The sequence below is a fragment of the Aphanomyces astaci genome (genome assembly GCF_000520075.1).
Source record: "Aphanomyces astaci strain APO3 unplaced genomic scaffold supercont1.4, whole genome shotgun sequence".
In the NCBI taxonomy this organism is placed as follows: domain Eukaryota; phylum Oomycota; class Saprolegniomycetes; order Saprolegniales; family Verrucalvaceae; genus Aphanomyces; species Aphanomyces astaci.
In genome coordinates this window covers 81,618-92,083 of record NW_009798267.1, presented here as the reverse complement: position 1 = coordinate 92,083, position 10,466 = coordinate 81,618, and the positions used below count along the sequence as shown (strand labels likewise).

The 10,466-nt window shown below is 48.4% G+C and overlaps 3 protein-coding genes across 4 annotated transcripts; 1 reads left to right on the top strand and 2 right to left on the bottom strand.

Annotated features, from left to right (window-relative positions):
• Positions 1–1,530: 1,530 nt before the first annotated feature.
• Positions 1,531–2,928, bottom strand: H257_02250. 2 transcript variants are annotated; one of them, XM_009825802.1, is made up of 2 exons: positions 2,882–2,928; positions 1,531–2,839 (listed from the first exon to the last, which is right to left on the bottom strand). In XM_009825802.1, exon 2 carries the CDS (start codon positions 2,607–2,609, stop codon positions 1,668–1,670), a length of 942 nt encoding a protein of 313 aa, XP_009824104.1. In that variant the 5' UTR covers positions 2,610–2,839; positions 2,882–2,928; the 3' UTR covers positions 1,531–1,667. The 2 variants fall into 2 exon arrangements, with proteins under 2 accessions (XP_009824104.1, XP_009824103.1); XM_009825801.1 differs by having other exon boundaries at positions 1,531–2,815.
• A 2,561-nt stretch (positions 2,929–5,489) lies between these two features.
• Positions 5,490–6,946, top strand: H257_02249 (hypothetical protein; the record flags this gene model as incomplete). Its single annotated transcript, XM_009825800.1, has 3 exons — positions 5,490–6,020; positions 6,066–6,622; positions 6,670–6,946. The coding sequence occupies 3 exons, from the start codon at positions 5,490–5,492 to the stop codon at positions 6,944–6,946; spliced, it is 1,365 nt and encodes a 454-aa protein (XP_009824102.1).
• A 727-nt stretch (positions 6,947–7,673) lies between these two features.
• On the bottom strand, positions 7,674–8,232 carry H257_02248 (hypothetical protein; the record flags this gene model as incomplete). The annotated part of the gene is made up of 2 exons (XM_009825799.1): positions 7,674–7,903; positions 8,154–8,232. The coding sequence occupies 2 exons, from the start codon at positions 8,230–8,232 to the stop codon at positions 7,674–7,676; spliced, it is 309 nt and encodes a 102-aa protein (XP_009824101.1).
• Between the last annotated feature and the right edge of the window lie 2,234 nt (positions 8,233–10,466).

The following is a 10,466-nucleotide window of genomic DNA, read 5'->3' as shown; positions in this document are numbered from 1 at the left end:
GAATATTCAGTATATTTCGTCCAGACCCTACACCGCTGGAGTATATTTCAGGCTTATGTCCGTTACCATAGGTATTTCAGGCTTAACTAGTACCATAGGTACTAGTATATGACTATAGAACTTCCCTTAGGGGAAGTTCCAAGTAGTATTCAGAAATAGCATGAGCCAATCAAAATCGATTTAGGGTGAGTCTCGATGTAAAAAAAAGGCCAAAATCTTCGATATTTTGGCAATTTCTAAGAAATCGGCAAAAAATGAAAAATTATTTGTCTGGACCAAAATTTGGAGAATTCAATTTTTTGCCAAATTTCGTGTTTTTCGCCAAAAAATATAAAAAATAGGTTCAAGGGACTTTTCTGAAAATTGGCAAGAACTGAGAATTGTAGATTTTCTTTCTAAATCAGTTTGATCCAGACAGTCAAAAGTAGTAGGCGACCAAATTCTTCAAATTACTTTGAACCAAATTTTCGAAATATTAATTGGGCAAAAATCGGGGTGTGATCCGGACCCACGTTACCTCTTTTTTTTTCACGATTTAGTAAAGACGTCAAGGATTTCTTTTCTACTTTTCGTATAGTAAGAGCATCTCCAACGGGGGTCCGTATACTAGTATCGATGTCCCTATCCCCAAAACGTGTTAACGTAAAGTGCCAATATATGACTTATGTGCCAATTTAGGTCGTACGAAAATGCACCAATCATAGATCGTTATTTGAATATGCACCAATCATACAGTGAACCTCTGAATTTCTATTCACAATTACATACAAAAAGAAGGTTAAAATATACGACTTAAATTGGAACTCAAAATTATAGTGGTTCCGTGTCTATAACGGTCTCCAAGGCCTCAGACGGTCCTACGTCAAATGGCCAAGGTGTCCACCCTGCTGACGCCGCCGTCACAACCCTTAACTGCCATGCTCCAGAGTACCATGATACACCGGAAAAGGCAAGCAAAGTTGTGCGCAATCACTCATAGCTCTCATTTTATCACTAACATCTCGTTTTACTTCTTCCTGGGTAATTGCATTACGCATAGAACAGTACATGGCCACAGGACACCTGTCGCCAATGGAGAATGTGGCATTCATCATGGATTGTCTACCTCTAGACAGAGCGCTCCTTCAGTTACTGTAGTTAAGTATCACAAACCGTGCTCACTGGTTCCATGCTACATATACTTCTTCGTTTGTGGGGAAAAGGCATTGCATGAATGAAGGATTTACCGCTTCCCGCGATCGCTTCGTCGTCATGAAAAAGTTGCATAGCTCTGGTAAATGGGCAGATAATTTTTTTCTGTTTGAGCCTAATCATATCCATGCAACGGTAGCAAGCGATTCCGCTTTGTTTTAACCCCCGCAGTACCCAGATGAGGTATGTTCAACGAAGTACTTTTACTTGATGTTTGTACTACTAGTAATGAATTATAACCAATCAGACTTGATCGCACCCTTATCATCGTCGTGCGAGCGGTACTCTGTTTCCGAGAAAAGTTTTAGTCTTAAAAATTCGATCGATGAAGTCCAAATTTGGGGTAAAAGCACAATACTACATACTAGTAGTAATTTAGTACTATTAATAGTACGTACGACTACTACTACACGTTGCCCCACATACTGTACCAATGAACATATAATAAATAAACATGCGTGGTGTTGTTGCAATTCTCAGAGCCTCTTGGTTGGGGGGTCTATCCAGAGATTCTTTGGGGGGTAGGCTGCTGTCTGGCACGACAAGTTGTCGCCAGGGTCGACGCCCAGCATGCTGCAAAACTTGACGTAGTTGGCAATGCGGGTCGCTTCCGATTTTTTGTTCGATGGGTTCAGTCCACACTCCAAGCCTCCATTGATCATAAACGTCACGTACGCGAACCCCCCCGGCCTGCCGACCACTTTGTGGATGTTGCCGTTCCACCTGTCGTCGTTGCTATACCACAAGGCGCTCCACCACAGCAGGTCTGGGTCGGTTGCAACGAGCTCGGGAAACTGCACTAACTCGATATTGGCCACCTTGCCAAAGTCCTTGTAGTTGTAATTCCAAGATAATTGTATTGCTCCCCGGCCATGGTATTGCTTTCCAGGTGCACACGGGTACTCTGGCGACTCTTGGCACATGGTCGACACCTTCAACTCTTCCACGAACCGAAGGTCCCCCGATTCCAAAGCAACATGTCCGAGGAAGGTGGCGACTTCTCGTCGATCGGCAGTGACGTCGCCCGTGCTGGCAAACTCGGGGTACTTTGTCGCCATCGCCAACAGATTTTCGTAAGTGTACAACGGGTGTGCATTGGGAAATGCATCGAGAAACATGTGTTTGGGCAAGATGTGGCCAAGACCAGTGAGGACGGGGACTGCTGTGGGGACGGATGTGGTGTTTGGTTTAGAGGTTGGAGTGGCAGTTGTTGGTGTCACAGTGGTGTGTGGTGTCGTGGTTGGGGTGGCAGTTGTCGGCGCCACCGTGGTGTGTGGTGTTGTGGTTGGAGTAGCCACCGTGGTGTGTGGTGTTGTGGTTGGAGTAGCCACCGTATTGTTTGGTGTTGTGGTTGGGGAGGCAGTTGTCGGTGTCACCATTGTTGTGTTGGGGGCGATTTCAGTGCCCTTGGTCTCCATAGTTGAGGTACTGGAGTTGAACCCTGACTTCCCTTCCGCAAAAGACGAAGTTTCGACAGGGGATTGGGTTAGGACGACGACAGCGATAGCGATTCCCCCGCCAACCAATGCCAAAACCGCAACGATAATCACCACTCGAGTATATACAGCCCGGCGAGACAAGGGTTCGTCGGATTCAGCTAGCACACATATGTCGGGGGACGAGGCTACAACGCAATGTTAAACGAGGCCTGCCCAAATGTGAGGGAAATGCAGTAATAATTGCTGCATACCTCGGTCGGCCATACCAGTGGAGGCGATCGGATTGTATCAACAGAGTGAAAGGTAAAGTGACTGGTACGTTCGTCACGTATCAGATGGGTGGATGCTCTGCCATGAATTCACTGTACAATTCCACGATTAAAACAGTTTTACTATTTCTTTTCTCAGATATTGTCGTTTATATTGGGATTTAGTAAGCTCTGGCCACCTCACCACTTACTAGGGGTTAACTATAAGTGCATCTCAGTAGTTAGCGATAGTTACCCACTAGTGATGCAGTTAACCCCGGGGATTTAGCATTATATGTGCTCACCGGGGGTAGGACGGAGTCCCAGGTTAGAGGCTACGGGCTAGTAAAGTGTATCCGGATGGCATAACTCCCTCCTTGAAACGTGTTTTGGGTCAAAACAAGAGTGGAACTGTGGGCAATTGAACTGAATTCACTTGACCAGTGCACTGTATCCCACATGGCAACCTGAATAAAGCAATGCAATTGGTCAAGGATCTCGTGTGTCGCATGTACGTGGCTTGTGAATGATCGTATTCGTGTCAATATGTATTTTACCAGGAAGTACACTTACGCCCTTACTATCTTACTATTGCAGTGCCAATGTCGTGGGTATGTTACTACCGGTACGTACTACTACTACGTACCGGTAGTAGTATGTTGAAACACAATGCAACTTTCAATACCGGTAGTATCAACATGGTCAAGGACGATACTAGTATTCTTGGCGGTGTAATGATGCCCGTTTGGAATCAAAGTGTAAGGGCTGGTTTACTCCGCGCTGCTTGTCGATGGCGTTTTTATAGAACTAAATCCGACGATGCTTGCTGACAACAAGTTCGTGTGTGCTGGATGGTGTGACTATACGTATCGAGAATGAGGATACCGTAAGTAACTAACTGTTAACAAGTTACACATCAGTCGTCTCGGCTCGCCGTACTAGTATTCTAGTATGGCGGTTTGGTGGATTTGAAGTCAAGACGCCGAGGTTTCATGTTTTGATGGATCATTAGAGCATCTCCACTCGTCAGACTTAAAGGTCTGATTTATACGGATAACCCTTAGATAGCACCAGATTTGGACTTATACTCCCACCCGTTGGTTTTATTGGGGTCTCAATAAGTCCAAACATAAGTTCAGCCCCGAAAATCCCTATCATAGGACTTTTTCGTCAAGTTTGATGTAAATATCACCCACCTGACTTATTCTATCCGGAAGAGTAATACAATCAAAAATAATATACAAAAGTACTACTCAACATAGTCAAATACAATACAGCATGCAACCTTTATAAAAATTCCCATTTACACGCTGTCAAAATTCACACTGATGACCAACGAAGGCTGACGTTGCGATGGGCCGTGGAGGTGACCGGTCTGCAGGCGGACAGGGCGGTCGCGATGATGGAGCATCTCCACTTACAGCAGCTTTGATTTTTTAAGCCGAGCAAGCGACAACTTTTTAGGGGGAGTTGGCGTATTCTGAGTGTTTCCATAGCGCACCCACGCGAAGTTGATCAGGTGTCAATGGTCGCAATGGGCAAAAATCTATCAGAGGCGCCACCATATACAGTATCCCCATCACCAAAAAGTCGAGCAAAGCAGTGTTGTGCATATCACCCAAATTTGGACTTTGCCATATACAGTTGCTTTCGAATCCTCTTGATCTGATATACTATTAATAGTACAAACTATACGATGCAAATATTAGTACATGCGTTCTGTCGAATTTCTGCCAATCCAAATTTCTCCCAGTCCATCCGTGTTGGCCAAAAGCATATGTATGACTTCATTGGCTTAGGTGGTTCGTAGATCTCTTGCAGCGACATTCGATTCTGCTGAGGCTCCAGTTTTTCGAATCGATTTGACAATATGATTGGCTATAAAGAATGGATTTTAACTTTTGCATTGGCCAAAAAGAATGCATGTTGTAATGTACAGTAGTAACGTTACTCACCACGTGACCCTGATGATTTGAATTTTACTCCGGAGCACTAGTATTAATAATACAGTAACGTTAGCTATTAATAGTATTAACCTGGCCCCTTTCCGAGTACTACTCCGTCCCAAATTACCTCCATGTCGACTCACCTCAAGATTTAACTCATTTACTACCCAATTTCTAAGAAATTTGTACGAATGAGAAGCTGGGAATTCGGTGTTTTGCTTGCTCATATTTATATTACAGTTTTTGTTGGATAATATGCGCATTATCATCAAAATAATATTGCTCCTCAGTGCAGAATTAAAATACTTGATTAATGTATGGTCTAATAGGTAACAATATGCATATACAGAGCTAACAAAACCTCGATATTATAATTATCCTATATGAGTACTCATCGCCTGGGTTCTGCTTGAGTCAGGCAGACATCCCTGCCATAACCATGGTGACAGTCCTCGTCCTCTATATCCAAAATGCTCATGTACGAAGTTTGGCCAATTGGCTCGACCACTTGCTTGTTCACAAGAGGCAGTTCACCCTCCCAAACTTAATTTGTCGCTTTCTTGCGCTATTTACGACAAATTAAGGTTTTTTAAAATTCAGCAGAGGAAGCCCTGATCGGCCTTCTTACATTGCCTTATACAGCAAAAGCGACCCCCAGCGACCTCATGCCACCCAATAAGAAGGTGAACACACTCTTTCAGGATTCGAACAAGCTCACGTACGCCGTGGAGTTCATGAACACCACCGGAAATGGCGTCATCACGTACCGCTGCATGTTCTGTGAGTACGTCGGCCGGGACGCAGCCGAGGTCGGGCCGAACACCAAACGCAAGCGGAAAGCGCGATCGGGCACTCACTACTACACCGCGCCGTTCACCGCGGCGAAATACAAGATCCAACTTTCGGGTCAGCATGATTCATCCTGGACCGAGTACCAAACGGCGTCGATTGAGGCCAAGAAGAAATGCTTTGATGGCCAAATCAAAGTGAGCAACACGCTTCACCGGTATATAGACCTGTCCACCGACAAGATGACGTTCTATGTTAAAGCCACCATTGTGGACGTGATCATCGGGGGGAGATGTTCTTCCGCAACGACGCCATCATCAACCAGCACAACAGCGACAGCATGGACGAGAACGCTGCAACCAATAAGGCAGCCAAGATCGCAGAAACTCAACACGATGAAGCTCTTCGTGCGGAGCGACGACGATCCGTATTGATACACGATCACCATCAAGAACGTGATGCGCTTCGAGTTGGCCATGGACTTTTTCGGGATCGGTATGTCGTTCCGCCAAGTCGCGAGCGCCATCCAGCACGCCAAGATTCGCACTCACACTGCCAAGCTGACAGGCGCCAATCACCTCATTGTCGGACAGTACGTCCGAGTCCTCGTCGGCAGCAGCCTGCAACACATCTCTGACGTACTCGACCACGAGTCGGTTTGGGCGATGTCGCTGGCCGGCGACTCCAGCACGCATCGCGGTCAGTCGTTCTTCGATCTGCGCGTGCGAGTCTGCTTTGGTCACAAGCTGTACAACCTCCACCTCGTCGCCATTCCGATGTTCGACCGCCACACGGCCGAGATAATCTTCAACATGCTCGTCAAGTTTCATGATGCGTTGTACCCGCCGTGGCGCACCAAGCTCATCGGCATGTCGTCCAACGGCGAGAACACGATGACGGGCCGTCACCGCGGCCTCGTCACACGCATCGTAGCGACCGCCGAGAACCCAGTGCTCCGGATTTGGTGCGCACCGCACCAAATCGACCTGATCGTCAAGCAAGCCGCCGAGTGCGTAGCGAACGGCACGTGGATTAAGTTCACCTGGTCCTTCTCAGTCAGCAGGCCAACCTAATCACGCGCATGAACGTCAAGTGCCCCCAGCAGACAAACCGGTGGTCGCACCTCGGCCGCCTGCTCACATTCCTGAAGAGCCATCGCCGGCAGCTGATGGAATACTGCGTCGAGAACCGTCCAGACAACGCGCCGACCTACGAGTGGTGGCTCATGACGTTCAGCATTGCCCTGATCATCGATGCCATCAAAGTCACGATCACCATTCTGCAGAGCGGGTCGCTGCTCAACGCTATTCTACTCATAGTGTCAGTAGAATAACGTTATACCAAGAATTGTTGTAAAAAAAGTATCACCAGCCATACATTTCAGTCCAATGGGCATATCACGGTAGTCGCTGCAGCTGTCGGTGTTGCTGAACAAGCTGTCGTTGCTTCTTTGGACGACCGTCTCACCCCCGCTACAAAGATGGACAAATCCACTGTCAAGGCGTCGGCTTGAAACACATTGAAGACCGATCACATCTATGCTGACTGGTACAGAACCCATCGGTGCTGTGGACCTTAAATGTTTATCATCATTGCGAAGAAGTTGGAAGATATATGGGGTGATGTTGACGTCCCTGCATCGCTACAAAACGTTATACGCGGTCGACCGGGTTGCAGTAGCACTACACTACCTGTCGAACACGGACATACGAACTGGTGCCTACGTGAGTATGTTGAATTGCAGGGCAACCTTTTCCCACAGGCAGGCCAACTGCTTGTTCGACTTTCTGCCGGCGAATTCTCACAAAACTAGCCAAAACCGTACTTCTAGCAACGCAACGATCATCTGGTGCGTAAAGTTCGCTGATGAATGTGTTCGACGCGGCTCAACGATACGATGCAGTTTCAGGCAGCCCGACGAGGGGGGGCATGAACGTGGCTGCTTGCATTCCAGCTCACTGTACCGATTCTCTTCGATGAGTTCCATCGTCGAAGGGGTCTTCAGCTTGGCCATGTCAATATCGCTTCGATGGTCACCAAAAGACCACCGATTTACTGTATCACGTAGGCAGTCCCACCAGCCCTTCCTTGGACGCATTGCACGGCACGCCAGGTGTATTCCCCGACTTGTGGAGAAACCAGCAGTGGCCTCTGGAAATGCCTCCGGGTAAAATATCTCCAGACGAGAACCCGTTGAACTGCCACTCTGAGTCAAAGCTCACAAACTCGACCTTGAGCCATTCTTTCGAAAAACTCAGTTCCATAAACCCAGAGGGATGGCCCGTCGAGACTGTCGCGTTTCCCAGATGTGGTCGATGTTATCCACTATGACTTCAGGGACGTCGTGAATGACACGCAGAGATATACAGAGAGACAGCGGGTGTGCACGAGGCGTCACTAGGGGTGTTGAACGACCAACACTCCTAATATTCATGTTGCCATACGGCACGACATTCCGTCCCCCTTTGTCTAATCGTCTGGCAAGAGGCGTCGAATTGATTACGTTTCGAGGTACTTGCCGCAATCGATGACGACAGTACCGTTTGGTCGGGTGGCAACCACTTCAAATGGCCCGATGGAGGCTGGATGTAGCTTGGTCTGATCTCGGAACATCAGCATCAGACGGTGGTTGGGCTACTAGACACTGGGTCGACGACATCCACCATCCAACAGGACTAAATTGACCAACATTTAGTCGATCAATCAGCGACAACCAGGTAAACCAAAATCGACAAGTCAACGGGAGTCACACTTGACAAGGCGTCGATCCGCTTCAAACTGATGGATTTCACCTCAGGACGCACCTTGGTTCAGGTGTGCAAAGTGGCCTCACAACTGATGTTTCCATTGGTACCGGAGCAGTCGTTCCAACACAATCCGCAGATGCTGCAGGTGTTCCGTGAATGAGCTAGATACCACCAAGAAGTCATCAAGGTAACACTGGACAAAGGACAAGTCGCCCACCACAATGTTCATGGCGTACTGGAACTCGTCGGGCGCACACACTGCTCCCATAACCGCAAGTAGACATACTTGCCGAATGGTAACTCGATGGCAGTGAGGGCACAACTCTTGGCGTGTAATACCCGTGCGTAATAACCCATGACTAAGGCAATGGCTGACTTGAACACTGGTCGACTCAAGGATCGCAGCAGATCGGGCATTTTTGGTAGGGGGTATGGGTGACAGATCACCGCGCGATTGAGCTGGCGAAAGTCCGACACTAACCTCACCGTGTCGTCTTCTTTTGGGATCATAAACGTTGGTGATGCCAAGGGGGATTGCCCGTCCGGCGCCAAAACACTAATCGGAAGATTTCCTTCTTCGTCGCGTCCAAATATTTGGTTGGGATTGGGTATGGACGAATGGCATAGGGCTTTGCATCTGGCATCATTGGGATGACGAAGAGTTCCTGCTTCAGTTTGCCAACCCATCCTTGGAACACCGCCGCGCGGTCTTCGAGCAGAGTGTGCAGTTGCCGTTGTTGGTCGAGGGTGAGGTGAGCTGGGACCATCTGGGGTAGCGCTGGCATGTTGTAATTCGCATCGAGGATCGGTCCTTCATGGGCAGCTGCTAGCAACGTCTTCATCATGACCATGGACGCGCCATCCCATGTAATGGTTTTTTTGGCAAAGTCCAGGATCATTCCTTGGCCAAGCATAAAGTCCAATCCCAGGATAGTATTGTGGCTCATGCACGAAAATCGTCGTTTTGTGCGGAGCGTCTAGACTACCATGGTTTTGAGCTATCCACTGCGGGGATCGCCCCACTACCTCAAAAGGTGGAGACCATTGCGAACATCCCACCTCCTAAGTCACGCAAGGAACTGCGCCGTTTCATTGGGATGATCAATTACTATCGCGACATTTGGCCTCGTCGCGCCCATCTCATGGCGCCGTTGACACAGTTGTCCTCCGAGAATGTCACGTTCCGCTGGTCCAAGGCCGCCCAAGGGGCCTTCGAGGCAGTTAAGGCAATGGTCGCCCAGGAGACACTGCTGACCTATCCGGACTTTGAAGCACTATTCGATATCCACACCGACGCATCGAAATTCGAACTGGAGGCAGTAATTTCCCAAGCTGGCTGCCCTCTAGACTTTTGGTCCAGGAAGTTGAGGACCACGCAACAAAACTATGCAGCAAACAAACTCGAACTCCTCGCGATTATGGAAGTCCTCCAAGCGTTCCGCACCATTCTGCTGGGACGAGTGATCACGGTATACACGGATCATTTGTATTTCACCCACGAACGCTTCAGTGAGCCCACCATGCTGCGTTGGCGCCTCAAGATCGAGGAATTTGCTCCCACGATTGTGCAAGGTGAGAAGAATGTGGTGGCAGATGCATTGTCCCGACTGCGGATGGCGGACAATGAACAGCACAACGATACCTTGGCAGTTAGCGTGGAGTTCTCACCGGAGAACTTATTCAACTTGGACCTCGCTACGTTGGCCAAACACCAAGCCCTGGAGCCATCGTTGGAAACATCCTTTAGCAGGGAAGTTAGCGCGGCCATCTACTCCGCTTCGACCGCAAAGGACGCATGTTAGTCCCAACCGACCTGCGTTGACCCATGCTGATGACCTACCATGAATGGCTACTACATCCGGGCGCGAAAGTCCTCAGTGCCACGCTGCGCGAGACCTTCATTGGGCAAGAATGGATACTGACGTCGAATACTTCACCAAGACATGTGTGGATTGCAAGGCAAAAAGTCCTCCAAAAAATATGGCAAAATACCACTCAAGACACACTCAACCCACCCTTGGTTCGAAATTGCAATCGATTCCGTCGGCCCGTTTGGCCTCCTCAAAATGACGGCCATCACAATTATCGACACCACCACGCGCTTAT